Genomic DNA, 27,441 nt, shown 5'->3' with positions numbered 1-27,441 from the left:
CTGCAGATTCACACTGTGAGAAACGTGATCTTTAAGTTGTCAGAAGAGACCAGAAAACAGTCAAATTTCTACCAAATAGAAGGTTTGTTAGTCATTAAGAGTTGGACTTTTTTACTGTGATCAGCTTCTCTGTAGTGTATCTATTTCTTCAATTTGCCCAGCACTTACCCAGACATAGCCATTTTTGTTTGTGTACAAATTAAACAAGATACAATATGTTTATTAGTAGGTATATATTTGAGTTTTAGACAGAGCCAGGTTAGACGTTTACCCCTTTTCCCAGTTTTTAAGCTGAGCTAATCGCCTCCTGACTTCAGCTTCATACTTAACGCACATGGTATCGATCTTCTCATCCATCTCTTGGCAAAAAATGAATAACTGCATTACTGAAAATGTTCAACTATTCCTTTACGCAAGCTCAACTCAAGTGGTAAGACTGCTTGTATCCCATATTGGGGTTGATGTGCAGAAGTAGGGCGGCAAGTTATGATTATGTCTGTCAATTAAACTTCATATATCCTATAAATATATGTTGGGTGGAAAGAATAATTCAGGTCTGAATAAAGAAAGAACTTAAAACCCCTTTTTTTTTTATAAACATTTTGTATTCAACCCATTAATAATGCTGTGTTTCACTGATATGATCTACTTTTTTAAAATGATCATATTTTTAAAAATCATATTTTTTAATCATTTCATTGTGTGATGAAACAACATTAACTTGAGGTGTTACTTGTGGTATTATTTCGCTCTTATTAAAACCCTGTGAGACCGTAAATTAAAAGGCTGTAAGTAGAAATATCCTTTGTATTCTACCTACAGGTTAGTGCCTTAAGAATGTGTTCATTTTTGTGACTCGTTTATTTGTCTTGTTTAGATTAATCAATACAATACAAAACAAGACTAAGAGTCTACAGCCATGCTAGCTGCTATGTAAATAAGCTAGCTGTAACGAACACCAAATTATATGATTGATTTGATGTTTTTGATTTTTCACCAGTTGTGGTGCAGTAAATGTAAAAGGTAGTGATTGTTAACATATTAACATGCTGATGTTTAGAAGGTTATGTTTACTGTGTTCAAAATCTTAGCGTTAATATGCCTGTAGACTGTAAAAAATAATGGACGTAGCCACCGTGACGTCACCTATTGGTTTGAAGCCTCGCATTTTGACCGCCTTGGATTTTTGGAGCCAGAAGTTACAAGAGGATGGAGCTGACCCTAACGCTAGCTGCTAGCTTGGTTAGCACGGTGCATTAACAGTCTGTGGTTGACTGTGATAATGCTAATGCTAATGCTAATTTTCACTAGTGAAAAACAGGCTTAAAACCATTAAAACAAAATGGACTTACCGGAAAAAACTGAACGTACAACCCCAGAGAGGGTCATTTAGTACAACCAAACACTGAACAAGACTTTTTTTAGGTGACTAAAATGTTACAAATAACTTTGATGAACTGAACACACACTGAAATAGCAACGGCTATGCCTACACTCTGTAAACCTGGGGTTACATCATGGTTACATTACATAACCAACGTTGTCACCTTGATGGCACCCACCTGTCACTAAAAGTGGCCACACCCTTAATCATGCATAACTTTTTTTTTTTTTTTACTCTAAAACAGACAAATACTTTTAAATTTTAATGATAAATTGTCACAGATTTACTTTCTCTACATCAAATCGATTCATAAACTAATCCAACTCTCACACACGACTCTGAACTCAATGATTAATGCTACATAAATTGTGCTTTCTCACCGATTTGTCTGTCTAAAACCTTGCAGTCCCACTAACTAAATAAAATCTGCTGATTCTGAGTGACTGATCAACCAGGTTGCTCACAGTGCGAATGCATATTACTTATGAAAGCACTAAAAGATTAATCCTTCATCAAGAGGATGATGGATTCACTTCATGTTTCACTAGATCAAGCATCTCGAGGCCTCTGAATTTAACATCTAAGTCTGAGGGACTCCAACAGTTAGATCATTGCTGTGATTAAAACAATGTTCAACAGCTACTAAAAGCAAAAACACACCGTATGACTGAACCAGGCCGTCTGGCGGTCTCCAAAATTGTCTCCTTCAATTGCACACATGTATTTTGACAAAGGCATCGGTTTAGGCATTCAAACATCTTGGCACTGAAAAATGACCTGTTGAAAAAACAAAACAAAAAAAAGAAAATGGAGAGCTTGATATATGCCTATATATATATAGAATATTTCTTTTGTTTTTGAGAGTACATTCGTCATCCTTCCATGAGAGGAATTATGTAACTAATACAGTATGGTGCTTGTGAGGGTCAGGGAGTGGGAAGAAGCAGCTTTAGAGAGGAAAAAAAACCAACATATTCAGTCCAGTAAACTAAAGCAACAACTACCAGAACAGGCAGTGGAGGCCTCGAGTGCCAATGAAGGAAGGAAGGAAGGAAGGAGATGTGGGGGTAAAGAAAATGACCGAGTAACAAAGGCATCCCTAACACACTGCCACACTCCTCCCCATACACCACCCCACACTTTGGGGTTAGATCCCTTCCTTTCAGAGCCGATCCACAGTAGTCCGCTAATAAGCTCTTGGCACTTTTTGGACATGATAAACGAAATGACTTTGAAAACGGTTGTTTTCATTGTTTTTCCTCCAGCTTCCTTCACTGCGCCGTGCTCTCGGTCCTCAGAGCGCCGATCACACTTTGGATGTTTTCTTCGGGAACCTGGAGAAGACACAAACATTTAAAACCTCCTCTGACAGAAGCCTTCACATTTAATCCAAACTAATTTAATGAAGAGGGTTCCTCTCTCTCACCAGGGCGTGGTCGAACTTGAAGGTACTAATGTAGTAAGCTGGAATGTCAGCTGTTGCCAGGGGTTCTGATATTTGAGCCACGATGCCGCATTCATCTGAAACAAACAAACAAACAAACAAACAGGTTTCTGCTGAGTTCACTTTAGGGTTAGATTTCAGACTTTTTAAATACTTTTTAATACCACATACAATGCAATTTAAGTCCTGTTTCACAATACCGTACAAAGTTTGGACAATATTGCCTAAAATTATTTATTATAAATTACTATACAGTATATAATAACAGTATAGGTGATATAAATCAAATTAATGCAACCTGAACCCAGAGAAGTGGCAGAAAAGTGGATTAAACAATGAAAAATGATTCATTCAATTAAATTCATGCTATAATTGACACTTGCCAATTATGAATGGATGAGCTTTGTAGCTACCACCAGTGACAGTGTTTGCAGGTCTGATGGTGCTGATTGAAACTCCACAAAAATGACCCAACGACCGAACAATCCATTGTCAAATCCTATTTAATTTATACAACAGTTGAATAATGTCTCCAGACAGCCCGTGACTTTTGACGTTTAATACCTTCTAAGGTGTAGGGAACTGAATTCAAAGCTTTATAAAACTTTTCAAGAGCTGCAGATATCTGCTGATTTTTTAATTCCCCAGCTGTAACTCATTCACTATACTGACTTATTCAGTTATTAGTTTGTCCATGAGCACTTGAACATGTGGTGAGGCAGTGGTTCCCACAGCCCATCAGTTCCAAATGTGTTCTTTTGAATGAACTTTCAACTTGGGTCTTATGTAACACTATTAATTACATGAAAGTGGATACTCTAACAGTGTTTTTTTCATACAAAACACTTGTGGCTGTTTAGGCATGGTCTCTTTTCCCCCCAGAAGGTTTGGTCAAGTTTACATTCGTACTACTACAAACTGGAGAGGCAGAAGACAATGTATCCGTAACTTTTAGTGATCTACTTTGACATCCTTATGTCACAACTAACTAAGGTTAGTTGGAGGTGTGTCTTGTGCAATCAGCTTATAGTAGCTGGTAGTTCATAGTATTTATTGTGACAATAAATATACCAGAGTTTCTGCTGTGTTCACCAATTTCAATTTAAACCTTTTAATACCACACAGAATGCAACTGAATACAAACTGATGGATGGGTTAACTAATTACATTAATTAATTTAGATTTCAGTGCCAAAATACTGTTGTTTATAGCAGAGTCTCCTGGTCATAATGTACAGTGCTTCTGCATCTTGCACATATTAACTGCATATGAAGACATGCTAAGTTGTGAAACTGATCTGAGCTACTCATCAATAATTTGAGTATATTTATTATACTGATAATATAGTAAACACTGTATTCTGGAGCTGGGTTAATCTCTGATACTGTAACAGTACATTTTACCATCATATAACCTGCCTAACTAGCGTTACAGAAAATAAAACTCACCAAATCCTAAAGGTTGTCCCCCAATTCGAACCATTTTCCAAAGCTCACCAGAAGCGCTGGTGAAGAGGACATTGTTTGGAAACCTAGAAGAGAATAAAAAGAAATTGACAGCATAAGGGTCAATACAGAAGACGACAATAAATAAACCTGTAATGCTGACTGCATCTTAACAGCTAAGGTTTGTTTGCAGTAGTATTGAAAAAGGGGACCACACCGTTTAGCATCTAAACTGACTGTTGTTGATGTTTGCAGCTATCTGGTCTGCAAATGGTGCTGCAGTGCAGGACAAGACATTGTCTCCATGCTTTTAGATAGAAGGAGATAATAGCTAAAAGGCTAATGTGGGTTATAGTTAAGAGGTGTATAACAACTAGGGCTGCAACTAATGATTATTTTCATTATCGATTAATCTGTTGATTGTTTTCTTGATAAGTTGTTTGGTTCTTAAAATGTCGATCAGTGTTTCCCAAAGCCCAAGGTGTTGTCCTTAGATTAGTCTTGTTTTGTCCCAACCCAAAAATATTCAGTTTACTGTCAAAGAATAATAAAGAAACCAGAAAGTCTACACATTTAAGAAATTTGATATTTTTTGCTTTAAAAAAAAAAAAAAATCCTTCTGTAAACAGAATTTAACATTTCTTTTAAATATCTTCTGAGGCGTTTTTTAAAAGGAAAAAGTGGATTCAAAGCTTTTAAAACTACAGATACCAGGTCTGAACAACACAAATTCTTCATTATATTTATGACTCCATTCAGTTTCAGTTTGTACATGATCACTTGGCTAATGTGGGTTGTAGTTCAAAGCCTCTGCTTCTTTTTGTGTTGTGGTTGTCTGTGTTACCGTTTGATGCAGCGCCGCCATTAAAACCAAAAGATAAAAAATAGAAATTTTTCCCTTTTGGGTACTAATTTGTCTCAAAGGAAAGTACAGGATATGTAATTAAAGAGCAGATATGTATGCGGTAGAAGAAAAAAACCCCCCATCCAATTCACTTTTCATCCAAATCATATATAAACTTTCAAAATGATAAAAGTATCTTTTTTTTTTTTTTTTTTTTTTACATAGTTTTCTTGGTTGTTTTTGGGAGCTCAAATATTTTGCCAAGTCCTGCCCTACTCTACTTCAAAGCACTTATTTGTCTTGCTCTAGTTAACAGTACTGTGCAGAACTGCAACAGAAGAAGCTAACTATTAACCAATGAGAAACTAGAACAAAACAGATGAACAGCAGCAGGTGAATGCTGTTGCTACTGTTCATCACACTGCACTGAATAAGAGAGCCTTTGTAAAGTAAGAGAATAAAATGGGTGACCTATCTCTTTAAGGCAACATGTTAAGTCTTACATAAATGTTGAGACAAGGCTGGCCCACATGCTGCAGTAGCAAAATATGAACTGAATTATATAAATATATAAATAATGAAAGTTTGGTCCAATTATTTCTTTACCTCCATATGGCCTAAAGACATTAGTGACCCATATAAGGGCTACCTCGTTTATGAATGGACAATCCTGATATCATCAGGTACTGAAGTGGTGGTAACAGAGGAGCAACCTGCAGTTTCCCAAGTTTCTTTATGGCATTTCTGCTTAATTACAGAGTATACTGTGAGAAAGAGAAGAGCAGCAGAGAATAAATGAGTCAGACTGAAACCCACTGTGACTTAAGCACATTGTAAGACCCAACTGCTCTGCCATTGCTTAGCAACAAACTAATAACCCCCTCCAACAACAATCATAAATTTGTTCCCATTGCATGAACATAATGTCTCAGTGTTGTCTTGACTAAAAGGAAAACAACATCTTGAAAGAGTTTGGCTAATTACGCAGCGGTAATATGTTTTTGAGTTTTCTGTCTGCTCCACCTTTGAGTTGTCTGTTCATCCATGACCAGAGAGATGTAGCCTTCGATCAGGGAGAAGGAGAAGAAGCGGATGTGGCTCGAGTCCTCGTTGGATGCTCCCGGCTCCTTTGGCCTGGAAAGGAAGGCTCAACACTCAATGTGCTGGGACTAGTGACACAGAAACCATATTTATTTTCTTTATCTCACAACTAGTTACCAAACCCACTTAAGTTTCATACATTTTCACTTGTGTCTTTGCAACAACAAAGAGGTGGGTGTCAAACCTGGCTGATAGTCATCAAGTAATGGTGGAAATTGTATCTATTTACGTGTATGTCATGACATTTAACATTTTATACAGAGGCTCTACTGGAAAATCTGCATGATTTACAGTTTAAAAAACTCCTTATTTATCTTATACTGGCCCTTTATGCAGCCCCCCAGTTCCACTTCTGTCTGAAACAGGCTGTTTTAGCTCCTGTCCCTTTAAGACCCCCAACGCAGTGTCAGGGCAGGCTGAAGCCCTGGCTTTTGACTTGAAGGCAGCATTTTACATCCGTTCACCACATTGGACATCATAGCAGTGTAAAAAAATAATAGAAAATCAAAAAAAGCATGACATTTCTCTATCTGCTTAAAAGGCAGGTCAGGGGATGACAAAAGGATTCAACATGAATGTCTGTGCCAGTGACAATCCTTCCATTGCCAAAAATGTCAACATGTTCTTGGCACTAGAGGAAAAGTCAGGTGATCATCCAAGTCAGTACAATTCATGCTCTGTGGAGTGTGACTGTCTGTACAAAATTTCATGGTAATCCATCTGATAGTTGTTTAGATATTTCAGTCTTGACCAAAGTGGTAGACTGTCTGACATCACACCACCAGATAATGTAATTACAAATACTGCTACACAACAACTGAAAAAAACCATCAAAACTCAAAAACAAACAAAAAATACAATGAGACGTACAAGAATTGATAATGTAATGTCTTTTGTTATTATTCCTGTATTCCAGTTCATACAGGTATTGCATCCAACAAAAGATTAGTACATTTTAAAAAGGCATTTTTCATTTAAGATGAGGTCATTTTCAAATAAGATGAGGTGATTCTTACCCTCCAGAGTAAAACATGACGTCCATGAGAAGGGTGGCTACGGAGGGTAGTGTGTCTGGGTCCAAGCTGGTCACGCAGAACATGTTGCTGGGACTAGATAACGGGTGAATGATGGGACGGGGCACTGAAAAACAAAAACAATGGAACATATGAGGGCTCAGAGGCTGTCTGTCTGTCTGAATGTGTGCTTGTCCTTCGCATATCTCGAGAACCGTTCATCCAATCTACTTCATACCAAGCAGGTGGATTGCTGGGGAATCAAGGAAGTGCAATGTCGATGTATGAAGTTGTTTAGATGAGTGGTTCTCGAGAAATATATAAAAATACATCATATACAGTGTTGATTTGCTTCTTCTTCTGCCAGTGGAGTCAACGAGCGGAAACACGGACAGCGCCACTCTGCCATTGCAACCCACATTGTGGTTAGAGGTGGGATTACATCCTTAGTGTTAATGACTTGAAAAAGTTTAAGAGGCTTAAGCTCTATTATTGAACTGTGTGCTGTGAATGAAACTTGGCATGTACATTCAAGACTTAGTGCTGGATGTCTCAGGCACGGTCAGAAATATATAAAAATACCTCATACACAACGTTGCTTCCGCTTCTTCTTCTGCACGAGAAGTCAGAAGTCAACAAACGGAAACACAGACAGTGCCACTCTGCCATTGCAACCCACATTGTGGTCAGAGATGAGATTACATCCACAGTGATGAAAACTATCATAGAGAATGAACTGAGAAAGTTTAGAGAGTTAAGCTCTATTCCTGTTTCTCATGCGCAGGAACTTTGGATATATGTTCAAGACATAGTGCAGGATGGACACTACAATTCATCCGATCCACTTCAGCTCAACTCAAAATTGTAGTCTCCAGATATTCTGTATGTGAGGCGTTTAGGGAGCATCGGTAAATTGTAGCATCTACCAACAGGCATGTTTTGAATGGGCACTGCACTAGTAGTAATAATGAGCGTTCAATCTCAACACTTTTTTCCATTTGTTTGAGCTTGTTTAGGACAACGTGTTGGCTTTTAATCTGAGCTTGAAATCTGCTGTCAAAAATGAAAGTTTGAGCTCTTCATACATGACGTGAATTGCCAAAAAAATTCGTTTAGCTCAATGTTGTGAATACTTCTGCAGAATAAGGATATATTATTTCAAACGCAGTAATTTGCAAACTAAATTACTATTTGAAATTTACACTTTACTAACGAGTCCTTTAAATGCCAATCCACTTTGACCTGAAGTACTTGAACCATAATTACAACAAAAATCCTCCGTAGATTTGCTTTCAGTTATTGTGTCAAAAAGAAACTATGCAAAAGACTATTTGGATTTGTTTTATAGCTTCTGTACCTGTGCAGTTCCATTGCATATTGAATATGTGTAAATTACATTCAGTAAAATTTCTCAGTAAGCACTTTGATGCTAAACAGATGTTGATGTAATGGTGGTGGGTTACATCAATATTGAAAACTGCAGGTGCGTAGCGTAAAATGAAAGCTGAGGTAATCATCCACCACTCCCATCTGTGTAGTTTATGTCTTTATGTTATCCATTTAAAAAAAACCTTTCCAAAGCAGTTTTAATATGCAGCTTTACTATGATATATTTTGAAAACATTAACCGTTTGGGATCAACAAAGATACACATATAAATGTTTGTTTACACCTACCGAGTTTTGGCTTTACAAAGCCATTGGTGACTCCCAGATTGTGAGCAGCAACGGTCTCTCCGTTGACCACCCGAAGCAAAGTGAATTCAGAAGACAGCGTGTGCATGACCATTGGCAGGTCTCGCTCTCTAACCTGAGGATGGAAAAATGAAAGTTGAGGTTCAGCAAATGATGTGTGAATTGTGTGAATAAATGTGAATTAGTGGTGGTCTCCTATGTCTAGGAAAACAGGGACATAAGAAGGGAAATTAACGAAATAAGAACACTCATATACTGAGTTATTTTGTGGTGAAATGCTGTAATTTACTTTTTGCTGTTCCCTCTCTTCATCTTCATTTTTTGCTGTTAATAACCTGCTACATTTCTCAAAACGGCTTTTGATTATCTCCAAAGAAGGGGCTTAGACTGTTTATATTCTACCAGTCTACCAGCAAACTAAAGTGTTGTGTCCACAACACACCTTGTGGCTGTACTAGATTCTGGTCTAGAGAGTCTTGTGTAGGTGGAGAAAATGGCAAATGTATTTTTCATGTAAGACTGTTGAATGGTCCAAGACGAGAAACTGTTTACTGCAACATTCAGAGCTTTGACTTCAGACTCAGGTCTTTCTTTACCACAAGAATACAAACAATACAACGTCTGCATCACTGGGGCTGCAGAATGTGGCAAATTATTCTTTTTTATAGAAACTTTCACACAAAAGGCCAATTCAAAGTGCGTTACATAAGGCAAGGAAATGCCTTAGACCAACAAAGACGAATATATATTGCATAAAATAGAACAGAATGATTTACGGTAAAATAAAACACAAATAGACAATAAATCATAAAGAAATAAACATTTCAACTCAGCTGAAAAACTGTTATAAATTGTTCCGAATGTATAAAAGGAAATAAAAGTACACACAGGGAGGCGCAAGAAAACACATCAATTTGAGGTGCATTTAAGATCATTCACATTTGAATTTTTTTTTTTTTTTTTTTAAAACAATGACACAACATGATCATATCGTCACACTACGTTTTGCATCTTCTGGTCCTTGTATATCCACAGTAAGAGCCATGTACCTAAGCACATAGTGTTTGATATGTCATGTGTACAAGTGGATTTTTAAAAAGGTCAATAAAGATATTAAGCTTGAGCTGGGGGGGACTATAAATATCTGCAGCACATTTCATGGAAATTAAGTTATTAGTTTTGTAAACATCCTGTTTTGGGGAAGAGTGTCGGTAAGAGAAGAATTTTTGGAATATGGATGCATGGGAGAGACTTTTCTTGCTTGTGGGGCAAAAAGATCATCAAACAGAAAATAAAACCACATAGAAAATGTGCCTTTCCATTTTTTTGAGTTATGTATGTTTATTTTAGGGTGAATTGTTCCTTGATATCAAAATTGTATTTGAACAGCTTTGTATACTGAATATATTGCTATCAAATAACAATTAAATTCCACAGTAGCAAACATTTCTTTCATTTCAAGATTTACTGTTAATGCTTAAACATAATACGACCTATAAAGGTTTTTTATGATATTGTCATGCAGGCAAGTATCTGACCGTCAAATATAAAGGAGCCGAGTATATTGATAGGAGAATAATTTAGACCCGAATCAATATACAAAGCCTTGGGTGTGTCTTCTTTGTTATCTCTGATACAAAATAATAATCTCTGCAGCTAGTGAAAGAAGTGTTTTTGGTAGTAATAGAGTGTTTTATTTATCCAGAGTGACAGCTATTGCTTCATTGAGTGTGTATGAGTGTGAGTAAAAGGTAAAGTTGCTCGAGAGAAGCTGGTATGTAGCTCTGAGCGGCTTGACTCAGTCAGGATACTTCCGGCTCTGTCTAAATGAGTGCATTCAACATTTGGGTCAGGCTTTACCGCTTTATGTAACACAAAAGATCATAATGGTGAAAAGACACATCTTAAGCTGGTCTGTCTTAGAGATTCGGTAACGCGATCCGACACAGTGTGAGACGAGGACGGGGGGGGGGGGGGGGGGAACACGGGTAGCGGGTGAACGCAGCAGGTCTTTTTCCTCTTTTTAGCTGATATACCAATAATTAGGATGGTGGATCGGAGCAGCTGGTGTCAAGACAGGAAACAGGCTCGTGTATGATACCTGGAATTCCAGCAAGAGGCCGAGCTGCTGATCCCCTTTATGTAACTATCAACAGATTATCAACATCGACGCAGGTTTTTTGTTTTTTCTTTCTTTCATTTTCATAAACATGCCAGAGCTGTTCAGCAGGCCTTGTTTTTCCACCAAAGCAAGGCAATAAATAAGACTCCCTGTGGCCAGAGAGGCTTTGGTATGAGGGGATTTCTTCCTAAATCAAAGGAAGTGGGGCTGTGGAAGGTACACTATATCCAAGGTTATTGCTTTTTCATGTCAGGTGTTGTGGTACAGTAGAACTGTTTGTAATTGTATTTCATTGACATCTGTCTCACTTTTTAAAAAAAAACCATATTTAATTTATTTTATTCTACACTTTTATTAATGTTCCCTTTGATTCTCATAATTATGTCTGTGTTTTTGTTTGATTGTAATTCTCAGTCTCTCTGTAAAGCACTTTGGCACACGTTATTGCTAATGCAAATCGAACATTTCCTGCTGCTGCTATTTCACAATAGAGGCGTTCAATTGGTGAAACGTGGGACGGCTTTTACTGTGAAGCAGTCACAGGAAATGCAAGTTATTTACAAACAAGAAAGGGCAGCCACAGTGAGCTGTGGGATGAAGAGCTGCAGTTGACTTCTTCAACTTCTCAAAACAACAACTTCTTTGTTTATGTATGAATCTTTGTAAGTATGTCTGGGAGATAAATATTTTGTGATGCAGCGACGCTGAGCCCAAGAAAAATTTCCCAAAGGAGACAATAAAATATATCAAAGTAACTGACTCCTTTTACTATGACCTGTTTGTTTGGCTGCACTGTAAACAGAAACACCACTTGCTCTTCTGATGTATTTCCAACAAATGCCAGAATTCTGCCACTTGAAATATTAAAACAGTACTTGCTGTTGTCACGGTAACCACAAGTGTTTCCAAGTCAACCAGGACTGAAATCTTAAGGATTGTAACTTCAAATTTGTCTGCCTTCTTGTAGCCAAATATCTGCCCGCTGTGCAGTACAATGCAGATTGAGAAATGCATTGTTCCAGAAATCTGACTTTGATACCAACATTAAGATTATTATCATCATGTGATACTCTTCACTGAATCTATCATTTTAGTACCACAACTCACCCACTGTGGGCTTTACTGGTGGCTGTTAAAATGTTATTATTTCGTCCATTATAGCGCAGCTTGAATTCATATCCTTTAAAATGGATTCCAACAGTTTTCAATGAAAATGCAGATGGGCAGTGTAGGAGTGGACGCAGCAGCAGTTTCAACAGACCTTTTGATACTTGGTACCACTGTGAAAACTTGTCATCATTATCCATTAATCAATAAGTCTACAGAATGTCAGAAAATTGCGAAAAATGCCCATTAGTGCAAGTTTACTATCATGTACGACAGAGAAAAGCATAAAATCATCACGTACGAGGAGTTGAAAGCAGCAAGCATTTGTCATTTTTGATTAAAGAAAGAGACAATTATTGATATAAAAACCATATATTTAGGGTGGACTTTTACTTACAAAACTGAGGTTTCATATTCACCCCCTTGAACAAGTCTAGTTGAACATGAAGGACTGTTCAATGCTGTTTTCCATTGACTGTGGCCGACTGCTGTCAAGAGCCACACTTATTTTCACACTCTTAACGTTGATGGTGTTTCAGAATTAAAAAAAAAAAAACCAAAGTAAACAACCTCTTGAAATAACGTTCCAGTACCACTTTGGTACTTATCCACACTCACCAGAATGAAGTCCGTCTGATAGGTTGACAGCATGAAAACAGAGATGTTGTGGTCTGCCAGCGGAGCGATGACTGATTTAGCGATTTTGGTGACTCCGATGGGTTGCGAACTGGAGGCGTTGCCGCCCCCCGACACCACGTTAAGGGCCAACCATGTGGCATCAGCAACACTGATGTGCTCTGACTCAGGCAGCTCTGGAAGAGACAAGAAAGCTGTGTCAAAAAACTCAAAAAACACAAAGTAAGCAGTGAAAAAGGACTTATTGCTTTTATCAATGGTGGCAGTAAAACACTATTGTAATAATATTGCACATTAGTGATTTACATGATACTTTTATACTAGTTGTTCTAATATTCCAATGTCCTCTAGCTCTTTTCTGGGAAAAATGGTAACTGGTAATGACACATTTTCCAACACCAGTTTGGACTGAATAGAAGAGAAACAGGTGGTAAGAGTGAGCAACGAGCATGACTAATGTTGTTCCTCGTATTTTTTTTTTTTTTTTTTTTTTTTTAATGCAGCACCAGTTCCTGTTTTTCATCTTTTATACAGATGCTCTTTGTTTTCACAAAAATATGAATGCTATTGCTACTGCCTTTTTATTACCTGGGATTATGAGAAACAGAATATTATTCACAGCCTCCACCCTTCTACGTCAGAGCCAGTGATAGAACAGCAACCACAGTCTGTATTGGACAAGCTTTTCCACCTGTCCTATTAAATTCCAGTCTAGACTGTGGTGCTTGGCCCCTGTTTAATTATACATTCTGGATCAATGTGTCCTAAGTTTCTCAGGATTTAAAAGTCAGTCAAAGAGACAATAACAGCTGAGTTACATCTGGCCTTCATTAATAATGCTGGAATAAGAAAGGGTAGCTCTAACACAGAAACTCATGGTTCAACAATAAGGCTTGCCTGATTGCCCAGGGCAAGTAAAATGCCACATTGGGCATTTTACTTGCCTGAGTTTCAATCATTTTTTTTGATCATTGTCATATCATGAATTATGCTCTCGCTCTCTGGCATGCAGCATAGCCCACTCCCCTTGCAGGCATCGGAGAATATTGGCATGCGCAGTTGGCCAAAGAATTGAGTAAGCTTGTAGTGTGATGCGTGACACAAACATCCCTCAGAATTATGTGAGCACTTTCAAATAGAGGAATCAGTGGAAACTATGTAATTTTTCACTGCCATAAATACTCTCAAGAATGAGAAACATTAAAGAGGGAAATCAGGAAGCTTGGAGTCGAGGAATGACTTTAAAAAAATGTATCTGCCATCAGGTTAGGGAGTCATTGTTTGAAAGAAATCGGGCTGATCAAAAGAATTTAGTGCTCAGTTGAATATATGGGACGGGTCATATCATTTTCGATTTGCAAGAATGTTTGTTGCTTCGCATCCATGACGCTCTGTGTCCTTGTTCGGTTTCATTTACTTAAATAAGGATTGAATATGACAGTTAACTTTAGTCTGTGTTGTTAGGTCTATTTGATAACCGCTAACAAACAAAAAATTTGTATAGGGGCAAGAAAAAATTGACTTCAGGCAAGCAGATTTCTGACCCATGTGCCCGACCGGGCAAGCAAAAAAAAAAAAAAAAGAATGTCGAACCCTGAAATATAGTACAGCTTTGTCCTAAATCCAGACTACACACTAATTCTAAGCAGGTTTGAGTATGTAGTGAGTCTGCAGTTTGTTCATACTGGATGTTACATACTCCCCCCCCTGCTGGATGGGATTTGTATAGCCTTATTATTGACCCTTTGTTTGTGCTCTCTCTCCCAGGTGGCCATGAGTGGATGATTGAGGGGAGGGCCTATAAAGAGAGAAGGAAGGTGGCTTTCCAGCCTGATCAGCAGCAACAGCTTGATCTTTGTGTTTGTTCTGTTATGTTGCAGTTGCCTTTGTTAGTTTCTTGGTTTGGGTTGGTAAATCCAGTAGTCTTTTTTTCACGGCTTTATTTCTGTGAGGTTTAGTTCTGTGGATTTAGGTTAGAGAGGAGAGTCCAGATCTTACAGCCCTTTGTGGGCTGGTCTGGGTGTCTCCACTTCTTTTTGTTCTTTTTGGCCGGCTCACCAGCTTCTGTTATTTGGTTGTTGTTTCTTATTGATAAATTTGTTTAATTATTGTGGTAAATCCTGACTCTCAATTATGTTGGGACCTTCTGTGGGTGAGCTGGTTTAGAGGGCCGTAACACTGGAAAAGTGACAAAATAAAGTATATTGAAAACAGATGGCATGCATACTAAAAAGGAAGGACCGCAACTCACTATGACTTTCATTGACGATTAATCAATAACTTGCTTTGTCTATAAAATGTCAGAAAACAATGATGTGATTGTTTCTAATAGCCCAAGTGATGTCTTCAAATGTCTTGATTTGTCCAACCAGCAGTGAAAAACCCCAAAATATTCAGTGTTGTATCACATAACACAAAGACAAGCATTAAATCCTTACATTTGAGTAGCTAAAATCAGCGATTGCTTGGTATTTTGCAGATCCGATTGTACTCTATTCTCCACCAACTCAATACACAAAGGAAATGGAGGAGCTACTTGCAGTTGGGAAAAATGAAAAAGTAATAGTGGATAGTGGTGAAACAGCTCCATGAACACCTCAGAAAACAAAAAGTAACAACACATTTTTCTGTATTTTTGTTGAACTACTGGTGCCATTTTGCACATATTGCATCTTTTCCTGCTAGTATAAAACAATGTAGCATGTTGATTTCTTGCATACTAATTGCAAAAAAGCCCAGTACACTATAAAGATTAGTATATTGTTGATAGTGGATACAACTGGTGTAGTATAATAATCGGGCAGTGTAAGTAATTATGTAACTTTTAAAGAACAAGAAGAAGAAATAGCACACATTTCCTCTTAAAAATTAAAACACACATACTCATTCAGTTTAATGCACTCAGGAGGTTTTGCTGTTACTAATCTTCTTGCTTTGGTGGTTTAACTTGTAGCTAATTTTAGCTAATGTTAGCTAATCTCCTACTCTATTTCTACACATTTTAACATTTATCATTATCTCATCACTTGTGGCTTTAACTCACAAATGATCAACAGTAACAACACATCAACAAGCAATTTACACCAAAACACAGATATAATTAATTCATCTCACAGATTATGCTTTGAAACTAGAATCATAATACTGATTAAAAAGCTTGTTAAAAACATTAACAACTAATATCATTGTAGTAATTGAACCACAAACCGTTAACATCTTAGCTGAATTATTAGCCACTTCAGTCTGGTCCAGTTAATCAGCAACCTTTAGCATACAGTAGGTTTAACAGGATATGCAATAATATTGATCTAAAGCTCAAGTATACAGCATATTTTCCTAAATAACTTAATGTCAGTGTTTAATTATCCCACATCAAGATCTTTTCAGTCTCTTTTTGAAGTTTTTAATAATGTATCTGACATTGCTTGCTTGAGTTTCATATCTTAGTTCAACACAGAGCCAGTCACCAGTAGAAAATACCTGCACCACTTATGCAACAAATAGCCTGTCGTCTCCAGGGTAACAAAGGAGAGTCACCCTGGAAAAGGGTGTGTAATGACATGGATTTACTCACTCAGCCAACCACAAAACACGGCGAGTGGCAGCTTGGCCGCACATCCATAATGTCAAAGTGTGCTCAAACAGTGGCAGCTGAAGCTACGTGGTACTGCAGAGAATCAGAGATCTTTTTTTTTTGTCCTCCTCTATGGTTGCCAGAGTGACTTTAAAGATCCACAAAATGAGGCCCACCTTTAAAGCCTTCCTCGTCAACGATAATAGTGTAGTCCTCCGGAGTCTCTGTCAAACTGAAAAACTTGCATCTGAATGAGAGAGACAGAAACAGAGAGGACAGATCAAACAGTGATTTTATAATACAAAATAGAAAAGCTTCACATCAGACAAAGCTTGACTATGTAACTCATGTGTCAGGTCAGTCTGACGGTTACTGTCTCCTTTAGCTCGACTGCTCCCTGAAGCATTCATAATACACATCAAACAGAATTAAGGAGACAGTTTCATAAGAAAAGATGCAACAATAAGATGCACAGGGACTAACATGAGACCACAGCTGAGCCTGTAAATGTCTTCTTCATCATTTTATATTGAATATGAGGCTCATAACCAAGTCATCAATAAAGCACGGTGCTGTTCTGCTTCCAATAAAAAGCTCCCCGACAGCAAAACCTTGCAGTGAGAGTAATCTCACTGATCGACGTTTTTAAATACATAGGCCTGGGCACCATGACTTAAACTCTATATTAAGATTAATGATCGGATTTTACTTGATAATCATAAATGTCACTATTTTTTTTTCACATCAGTGTACACATTTCCTTTCTCATGTTGGATCACTTCTGATATATATTCATCTTGTTTAATTAAGAGCCACAACAATTAATTGGTGAATCATTCACCAGAAAATTCACTGCCAACTATTTAGATAATTGATTAATTGTTTTTTGTTTTTTAATCATAGATAGATAGTTATTATGAATATATTTAGATCAGTTAGAGATTCATAATGTCAGCAAGTTTATAAATTAATTTATTGCCTACAAACAAAACATACTTGCATTCTTAGCAGTTGTTAATATAAGAAAGCCTTAAAGCCTTAAAGGGGACGTATCAGGCACATTTCCAGGTCTATATTTTTATTCTGGGGCTCTACTCTCTGTATGATTTATAGTTCAACAAACTCAAAACAACTTATTTATCTTATATTGGTTCTCTATGCAGCCCCTCAGTTCAGCCTGTCTGAAACAGGCCGTTTTAGCTCCTATCTCTTTAAGTCCGCCCTCCCAATAAGCCCACTCTGCTCTGATTGGTTAGCTTCCAGAAGTTGCCTCTGACTCTGGAGGCTATGTAAACAGTAGTAGTAGGATTTCACTTCTTTTTCTCGTTTTTTTTACTAAAAATAGACTTCTCAAATACAATAGACAGCATGAACAACCCCCCCATGGAACAACCTTACCAACAAAGACTTGTGGGCTTGTTCAAACAATCTGATGTCATCGCGAGGAGGAAGTAGATGTAACATTACAAATGGAGCATTCAGAGCAGGATGAAGTGCTGGCTTTTGACTTGAAGGTGGCATTTTTACATATGTTCACCTCAAGTTTTGGAACTTTGACCATGTTTAACACAGACATCCGACATCATAATGGTATATGACAGAAAATCACAAAAAGCACGTTATGTCCCCTTTAACTTGCAACAAGCTGACTGATTAACTTGTAAATATGATGCCATTGCAAGTTATTGGTTGAGGAAAAAATGTAAATTGAAAAAAAGCCAGTACTGAGCCTGCACAGTTACCAGTTTCTTTTATAATGATAATGTGCGTCATATTATGAATAGAGCCTGGTATCAAACTTCTATATGATTTTAGTCCCAAACAAAATGTGTCCGTAGCACAGAGTATTGAAAATTATCAAGTATTGAAAGCTGGTCTGGTCAGATTCATATGTTATTTAATTAATCTGTGATCAGATAAAATTTGCTAATTTTAGACTATTTTATTTTGTTTAAGTTCTTGTTGTGTTGTGTTTAGACAATATTTAACATTTGCAAACTTTGGATTCTTTTGGGAAATGAAGAAAAGGGTTTTGTATAAAAAAAAGATGTTTACATACATCAATGCAACATATTGGAAAAAAGTATTAATTTGGTATCGGTACCAAAACTCAACTGGCAGCGATGTTGAAAAATTTGAAATGATACCCACAAATGCTTCTTCGTTCTCTTTTAGTCTCATCTTTTGTTAAATGCCACCCTTTTTCTAAAACACATACATTATGTTTAGTTAGATTTGACCACTTGTGGTACAACAAAGTTTGTGTTGATGATTTTTCCCAAAATCCAAAAAGTCAAAATTCAATTCAATGAACCACAAATGTTCCAAGAAGTCGAGGAATATTCTTTCGAATCAGCTTGAAAACATGCCCAGCAGGCATTCTGAAGCACAGCACTGGAAAAACACCACGCACAACACTTCTGTGATAATCACATTCTCTACAGGCCAGCGAATGAAAGCTCGCACTTCACATTTGTCTGAAAGGTGTGAAGGACAGCAGGGGGAATAACAGAGAAGACTTTTGACAACTCTCTTCATGGCAAGAACAGCGTTTCCTCTCAGAATCCAATGAGCTGTCAAGTGTCACTCTGACTTGCAGCATGTTTTCTTGAGCCAGGACATTAGCTTGATGAGCACTGGAGGTTTTATCTAGTGACTGGTTTGGATGATTGACTGATTGATTGATTTTATTTGACAGCTTCATTTTAAAAACACCAGCTCTGCTATGGCGTTGAGCGTATATACATATATATATATATATATATATATATATATATATATATATAAAAAAGGAAAAGTCAGGACAGCACAATAAAGCCAAAGGTTGATAATATTCCTCTAATTATGATTGTCATTAAGAGCTCGACTTAATGACTCACTTTATTCTCTGACAGCGTTTCATGCAAATCAGCAATGAAACAGTAAATCACTGCAGACACACTATTATTACCTAGCCTGCATTACTCACATTCTGTGTACATGCAAGGAACTTCACAAGGCGTCTTTAATTTAGTTTATATTGTAAAGCGCTGCATTGTAACACCACTCAACCTCATTTATGACTAAACACAGAAACTGTAATTAAATGTCTTTAAAGAACATTGACATTAACGGAAATGAGGTTGATTTATTACTTACATAATCATAGGGTAATCCAAACAGTCCTGCACCCGTTCATTCAGCTTCTTGAGTTGTTGATGTAAGTTAACAAGCTGAATTTATCTCATAAGTGTTGTCAGAGGGACTTAAGATATCGTCATATGTTCAGTCAGACTATTAGGCGTATTTACTCTTTGATCTAATCTCTTTGATCAGATGTTTCCTCATCTGAATTCGGAAACGCTTCTATCTTAAAATGATTTTATCAAGGAAAAGCTCTTCATTTAAAGCTGCATTAATTAATTTTGTGGCCACTTGGGGGCAGAGGAACAAGCTGAAACCATACTACTGGCATATAATCGCCTCCTGTTGTTGTTGTTGTTGTTGTTGTTGTTGTTGTGGCAGACATGTTACCAATCAGTTGCTTATTTACACATCCAGCAGACATGGAGCGACATTCACTAGGAGTCGTGTTTCTGTCCGCCTGATGAAAATTCACTCTCCTTTTAGCTCTGCTTTGCTGGTCACCGACTCCTGAGGAAAATATCTGTTCCTTGAACTGCTACAAGCTTCATTATGTTCACCAGCTAGTCACAAACCGTGTCCGTCTGTCATTCGGTGCTGGGCAGGTAGCGTGCAGTGTGTTTAACAGAGCCTTGGTACAATTTTTGGGGAGCATTTTTACCTTTACACATGAAAAGAGAGAGGTGGGCATGACATGAAGCAAAGGTGTCAAGTGTCCCAGTAAGTCTTGACAAGTGTGACAGTGAACCAGTACATGGTAGTGGTTTCATTACTTCCATCCATTGCTTCTTGATGCACTGAGCATTTTTGAATATTTTGTTAAAAACAAAAAAAATGGGTTAAAATATGTTTATATTCTCTTAACTATATTTTTACCAGTGTATCAGTATTGTATTGGTATTAAAACATCTGTACAGTATCGTACAATCACCTACATTGATTTGAAGATGAATCTTATGAAGAAAGGACAACTATTGGACATACATTACATTTGACTCAGTTGGCTGAACTGTGAGCTATTTTAATGTAATCACAGCATCTTGGTTTTAATCCTGTCGCTCCATTGGTATTTCTAGTTTTCCAGCTTTGTCCACAATTTCCCTCATCCTCTGTCTTTTCTTTTTATTTGAGATAACTGTTGTGAATGCATGCAAAAATAAACAAGACAAGAGATTTGAGATTAAACCCCAGAAGAAATGGACTGAATTAAAACTTTAGATTTAGCAGATCAGCTGCAAAGCATGTACTGTATACACAATGTGCTCAGTGGACAAAGGAGGCACAATGCAACAGCATGATAAACGGAGAAAAGTGTGCTGTTGAAGAGGCTTATCAACGGGATGTGTGCCAAGCTTGTTGCTTCTACAACATGAAGGCAGAGAGTGGTGAGAAAAATCAGCTAGAAGGAACAACAGGGGAGGCTGAAAAGAAGAAACAAGCTGCAAAACCTCATCTAAAAAGGACAACACGTTCTGCAGCTGACTGGTATGAACTTCTGTAATCATTAATAGATAGCTGCTGTGACCACCTGAACACCCAGCTTCAAACAAGGTGCGGAAGAATATTCCTAAACCACTAAATCTAGTTGTCCAACTAACCCTGGAGAGATATGATGGTAAAAGAGCTTTTATTCAAGGAGCTTTTCAATTCGCCTCTGATTCACCCATTGAATCACCAACCCTGTGATTAACGAACGACCTCCTCTCTACCTGCTGAGCCACAGCCGGTGGAGCTGCCTGTTAATATCGATTTGTTCAGACATCACGTCATTTGGTCAGACGAAAACAAAGCCACCTAAACGCTTCGGCACCAAATAACCAAACACAAGACGACTGTGATGTGACGTTCATTAGGAAAAAAAATAATTAATAAGACAAAAAAAATAATTCAGACATGGGGTGTAGGACATAGATGTTGACATGTGATAGCATTTCCTCACATTATGATAAAAATGAAGCGAGAGCAAACTGCAGCCTGGCCTGAACACTGGAGGAAGGGAGATTACAACAAAAAGAGCAGACACGTCCAACATGTGAAGCCACAGTCACAGAGACTATAAGTCAGCGGTTGAATTGCTTCTTAATTAGTTGTTTATTTGTGAATGTTTCTACTGTGCTGAAGACGGCTAAAGAAGATGGACTGAGTGCATAATCACGCCCACAGACTGGACACAAATAGGCTAATGTAACAAACACTGATGCCTGTATATGGATACAGTCTAAGACCAGTTCTTTGAATGTGTCATTTCAAGTGGATGAATCTGTATCTTTTAGTAAAAACAATCACTACATCGTTGTGATGTGTTGATGAACTATACTGTAGATTTCCTCACTGATTACAGTCTTGGTTTCATTACATTTTTCAGGCCATCTTTGGCAGTCATTGTCAAAAAAAATTCATAATTGACATCTGAGTTCAGCCATAATGAGCCTGTAATAGTGGATGAAGGCGTTTCCTTTATGAAGAGCTTTTTTTTTAAAGACGTTGCTAATGATTGACAATGTCAAAGCCACAGTCATGCAGTGACAAACAAGTCGGTTTAAATGGCAAAACCACACTTCTCATATGTTGACTTCCTCACTGATATCTACACAGTGAGTTCTGCTTCTCCGTTTAAGACACTAGAAATGTGGTTTCAACAAATATCAAATTAATGAACATAGGAAGACATTGATACTGTCTACTAGAGTCTGTCTGAACTATCAGCTGATAATAGTTTATCGCAGATATATCAGTATCAACAACTATGTGGGCCTTATAAATAGCAAGAAAAATGAAAAGATGATGCTTTGTTTGTATGATATCATTTAGAAACAGTTCCTCCATTACGTAGTTTGTCCTCCAGAGAGCACTGACAAGTTCATTTTTCAACTGTATAATGTCTTGCGCAGTACAAAGCTTGGTCACAATTCTTTAATAACCAAATTTAATGGATTCTTAAACAAACTCGTTATATGTGTTATGTGAAAAGAATAGGACCGCAACCAATGAATATTTTCATTATCAATTAATCTGTCGATTATATTCTTGATTAACTGATTAGTTGTTTGGTCTATAAAATATCATGGTTTCCAAAAGCCCAAGGTGACATCCTGAAATGTCTTCTTTTGTCCCGATCAACATTCAATAATCCAAAGATATTTAGTTTATCATTCTAGACAATATTCACATTTGAGAAGCTGGAACCTGAGAATTTGGACTTTTTTTTTTTCTCTAAAGACTCAAAACGATAAATTGATAATGAAATAGTGGTGTAACAGAACGTAGTTGATCCGTGATCTGAACAGATCGCTGTAAGTACAAGTCATGGACAGACAGCGTGTCGCTAACAGGGATTTTGAAGAGCAACGACCAAACCAGCATCTAACTGGTCTAAAGTGACATCTGCAGGTATGTTTACATGCTGTTTAGCCGTCAAGCTGCTAGCTGGCGCCCCAGTGAATGTTTGTTTGGTGACTCGTTCAACAAGCTAAGCTGCAGGACAAGACGTGTGTTCATGTTCGTAAGTTTTGATGATGTGGACACAGGCTGTTGTTTCATTCACTACCATGTTTAAAGGAAGAAGGTATCAGGCCTCATATTACACTTTAATTTAACAAATGAGTATTGAATATTCCATATATTTGAAGATTTTATTTAAACATCGGACATCTTTAATGTTGTTTTCATGTAAGACCATGAGCAAATGATGAAAATAGTTGGTGATTCATGTCTTGTCGATCGACTAATCGATTAATCGACAAACCGCTGCAGCTCTAGAAAAGAATATCTGCTGTACAGTATATTGAGATATATTAGGTGGCTAACCACCTCTGCTAAACTATTTCCCAAGGGTTAAACCGTGCAATTTGTTTTAATACGTGCATTCAAAAGTGGACAATATTCAGAGCATTTTGTTTACAGTCAAGGGCAGATTACGAGCATGCAGAGTGATATTACAGGCTAATATAACATGTTGCTCTGTGGTTTCTCTTACTGGTCTTGTGCAATAGCCATGGCAGCTGTGGCTGTCTTTTCTTACACCAGCAAAACAAAATTGGTCCACACTTCAAAAGAAAGTGGGCAAAGCTGGAAAATCACAGAATCCGTGTTATTAAGTTAAAGCAATACTGCCAATAAGAAATGATGAAAAGCTACTTTAGAAAGAAACAAGATGGTGTTTGAAAAGAACAAAAAGATGACTTGAGATGTATTGTGCACACATTGGAAACACTGATTTCAAATAAATGCAATACCCGATGTGTCTGTATGATGAAACATGGGAGGCATATTCAGTCATGAGTAGCTGGAAGTGATGAATGAAGTGAATTAATTACTTTGCAGCTTTTTTTGATAGATAATCAACTGTTTTTTGGGCAAAGACGTCAAACATTCCAACTTCTCCAATGTGACGATTTTTGGCCATTTACACCTTCAAGTTTAGGAAATTGTGATGTACATTTTTCACTACTTTTTAACATTTTATAAACTATAAAATGATTAATCGATTAATTAAAAAATGATAGTCTGTAGATTAATCAATACTGAAAATAACTAGGGCTGCAACTAACGATCAATGAATCTGCAGATTATTTTTCTTCCATTAATCAATTAATGGCTGATCTATAAATCATCAGAAAACACTGAAAAAGTCCCATCACAATATGCTAGAGCACAAGGTGACATCATCAAATGTCTTTTTATCCAACCAACAGTTCAAAGCCCAAAAAAATGTAATTTGCTATAAATTAGACCAAGAAAAGTAGCAAATTCTCACATTTGGAAACCCAGAACCATCAAATGTTTGGCATTTTTGCATGAAAGGATTTACTTTAAGGATTAACATATTATCAAAATAGTTGCCGATTAATTTTCTTTCGACTGACTAAGGCTGCAACTAATGATTATTTTCATTATCGATTAATCTGACCATTATTTTCTTGATTAACCGTTTTGTCTTGAAAATGAAATAAAAATGGCCTTTATGATTTCTAAGAGCCCAAGTTGATGTCTTCGTATGTCTTGTTTTGCCTGATCAACAGTCCAAAATTCAAAGATATTCAGTTTACTATCATGTATGACGTTAAAAAGCTTCATATCCTCTTATTTGTGAAGCTTAAACCAACAAATGTTTCCTTAAAAGATGACTTAAAACGGTTAATTTCTGTTGATAGACTAATCCATTAATCGACTAATCATTGCAGCTCTAGAAATAGTTAGCTGCAGCCTTGTTTGAATTAAAATAAGCTGGTATTTTGAATAATATGAGGTAACCAGTAATCTGAAGGGAGTGTCTTTTATCAGTAACCTCTCCTCAGCACAGAGGGAGAGTTGATTACCAGCTCACTGCCACACTTGTACTGACTTTGCCTGCCAGTGTGTCAGTTAAGTGAACTAATTTGCTGAAGCTAATTTTAATAGACTAGTGGTAATAAAACTGCACAACAGAGCAGTGACATGTGTAAAGGCCTGCAGTCAACACATCGACTCCGCTGCTGCTGCAGCTATTTCATTTTGAAGGGGACATATTAGGCTTTTTATGTTTATGTTATTTATATACGGTTATGATGTCGGATATCTATGTTAAGCATAGCATCAAGGGATGCTGTTTCTGTTGTTGTGTCACATGTCGATGGTGAACAACACGCCTGTCAAATGACTGGCTGTTTGCGTGTCACTCGTCAAAAGCCAGAGATTCAGTTTGCTCTGAACGCTTCGTTTGCAACATTTATTTATACCTCGTTGCTCATAAATGTCCGTCTGTTCAGTAGCCTTGGTTGCTAAGACTGTTGCTAAGGTTTTCCACATGTTGTTTGTGTTGTCCACTTTCATATTTTTTCTCATATCACATCGGATTTTGGCTTGTTTTTGGCTATTTGATAAGTTGACATTTCAAGTAAAGAACGAGAAAAAGTAGTGAAATCCTACTACTGCATTTCGTCTCAAGGTTTGTTTATGTAGCCTGCACAGCTGGCGGATATCTGCCGAGAGGCAGCTTCCTGAGGCCGGCCTATCAGAACAGAGTGGGCTCATCGAGAGGAGGGCCTTAGAGAGACAGGAGCTAAAACAGCCTGTTTTAGACAGAGGCTGAACTGAGGGGCTGCATAAAGGGCCACTATAAGATAAATAAGGAGTTTTTTTAAACTGTAAATCATGCAAAGTTATTCCAGTAGAGCCCAAGAATACAAATACAGACCTGGAAACAACAAAAAATGAGTTGGGGGGGTGGGGAGGGTTAGAGAGGCAGGAGCTTAAACAACTGGTTTTAGACAGAAACTGAACTGAAGGGCTTTGTAAAGGACCAGCATGAGATAAAAGGGTTTTTTTTTTTAGCTATAAATCATGCAAAAATATTCCAGTAGAGCCCCAGATTAAAAATATAGACCTGAAAATGTGCACGATGTGTCCCCTTTAAGTTTCCACGGGCTGATTGGCTGTCAGTAAACATGCACTTCATGGGACAGGATAAACTGTAAACGTCTCTTTCAGTGCGTTCAAGTTAGGTTAAAAACATGTTATAAATTCCCCAGGCTGCACACACACACACACACACATACACACATATATATAGCCTACTGTACAGACAAACACACCCCCCGGCTGGCGTCGACCCAGCTACAGATGGCACAAAGCTACAAAATGACACTACAGAGCAAGGATAGGCCTGGAAACTGGTGGCATGAGACCAAACACACAGTCGACTGCTCTCAGAATAACACACAAAGCTGCAGTTTGAGGCATTAACACAACTACAGGAACTAGCTAAGGCAGGAATTACACCGCTACCTTTTCAACACAGGCAGCACTAGTTTTGCTATGCACAGCTCTGTGTGACAAACATAAATGACACTGTACATTTTTTTGTATTTATAACGTCTGGGAAGTTACGTACCTTGTTTTAGAGGCCAAGAAGGCGAGTTTTATTAATCCGTGAGTGCAAATCTGGATCCCCTCTTTCTCTATACTCGCCACTTTCAAGCTGTGCTCTAAAATATGAAGCTCCATCTTTTACGTCTTCTCATTTGAGGAACGACTAAAAATGAAAAAAAAAAAAAAAAAAAAAAAGCAAAAAGAAAAAAACCCAAAGTACTTTCAGATGAGATGCATAAATAAATAAATACTCTCTCTCTCTCACACACACACACACTCACACACAGGGGCGACAGGCTCAGGCGTATTAAATAGAGAAAGAAAGAGGGAGGCAGGGAGGAATAAAGAAAGCAGAGGGGTGAAAAACGGAGCTGCTGTCAAAGCTGCAACGGAAACGCGCACACTTCCGGGGTCACCTTCACAGAATAAAAGTCTCCGAGGACATGAGTTAGAAAATCACACAGCTTTTTGTTCCTGTAAGTGTTATTTCCTAATTGCTTATACCTAAAAAGTATAAAAAATGGCAGAAAATGATTCCCTTCAAACTTTTTTTTTTTGATATTTTGGAAATGTACCTACAGATGGGTGACAAATTAAATAAAAAACCTACATAAAGTGTCTTAGTAAGGTGTTGGGCCACCACGTGTCACCAGAACAGCTTCATTGTGCCTTGGCATTGATTCTACAAGTCTCTGATCTCTACTGGAGGGATGAACACTGTTCTTCCAAAAGATATTCCCTCATTTGGTGTTTTAATGATGGTGGTGGAGATCTGGTGACTGTGAAGGCCATATCATATGTATCACATCATTTACATATTCATCAAACCATTCAGTGACCCCTCGTGCCCTATGGATGGGGGTATTGTCATCCTGGAAGAGGATAGGATAAAGGTGATCAATCAGAGCAACTTTGTATTGATTCGCAGTGACCCTTTCCTCTAAGGGGACAAGTGGACTGAAACCATGTCGGCAAAATGCCCCCCACAGCATAACAGAGCCACCGGATCCCCTCACTGTAGTTGCTCTTCTGTTTTTCCTTACATATTGCACTAATGCACAAGCATCACGGTCAGCAAATGTTTTGTTACTGATGTCTTTCTCAT

General features: G+C 37.6%; 1 protein-coding gene across 1 annotated transcript; it reads right to left on the bottom strand.

The window, feature by feature from the left end:
- Positions 1 to 1,633: 1,633 nt before the first annotated feature.
- Positions 1,634 to 26,724, bottom strand: castor2 (cytosolic arginine sensor for mTORC1 subunit 2). The gene is made up of 9 exons (XM_044370793.1): positions 26,359 to 26,724; positions 16,541 to 16,611; positions 12,773 to 12,966; positions 8,908 to 9,040; positions 7,235 to 7,358; positions 6,141 to 6,251; positions 4,277 to 4,359; positions 2,811 to 2,905; positions 1,634 to 2,718 (listed from the first exon to the last, which is right to left on the bottom strand). Exons 1-9 carry the CDS (start codon positions 26,469 to 26,471, stop codon positions 2,656 to 2,658), a joined length of 987 nt encoding a protein of 328 aa, XP_044226728.1. The 5' UTR covers positions 26,472 to 26,724; the 3' UTR covers positions 1,634 to 2,655.
- Between the last annotated feature and the right edge of the window lie 717 nt (positions 26,725 to 27,441).

Source organism: Thunnus albacares, chromosome 13 (genome assembly GCF_914725855.1).
Source record: "Thunnus albacares chromosome 13, fThuAlb1.1, whole genome shotgun sequence".
In the NCBI taxonomy this organism is placed as follows: domain Eukaryota; kingdom Metazoa; phylum Chordata; class Actinopteri; order Scombriformes; family Scombridae; genus Thunnus; species Thunnus albacares.
Note: the sequence above shows the minus strand (reverse complement) of the source record. Positions and strands in the feature narration are given on the sequence as shown.

Bases quoted from the DNA above. Each gene is read 5' to 3' on its own strand.
- castor2 (XM_044370793.1), bottom strand. From the start codon at position 26,471: ATGGAGCTTCATATTTTAGAGCACAGCTTGAAAGTGGCGAGTATAGAG. The intron at 7,359-8,907 runs GTAGGTGTAAAC...TTTGTTTTTCAG, and splicing joins CTTTGTAAAGCCAAAACTCG to TGCCCCGTCCCATCATTCAC. The intron at 2,906-4,276 runs GTGAGTTTTATT...TGTTTGTTTCAG, and splicing joins GGGACAACCTTTAGGATTTG to ATGAATGCGGCATCGTGGCT.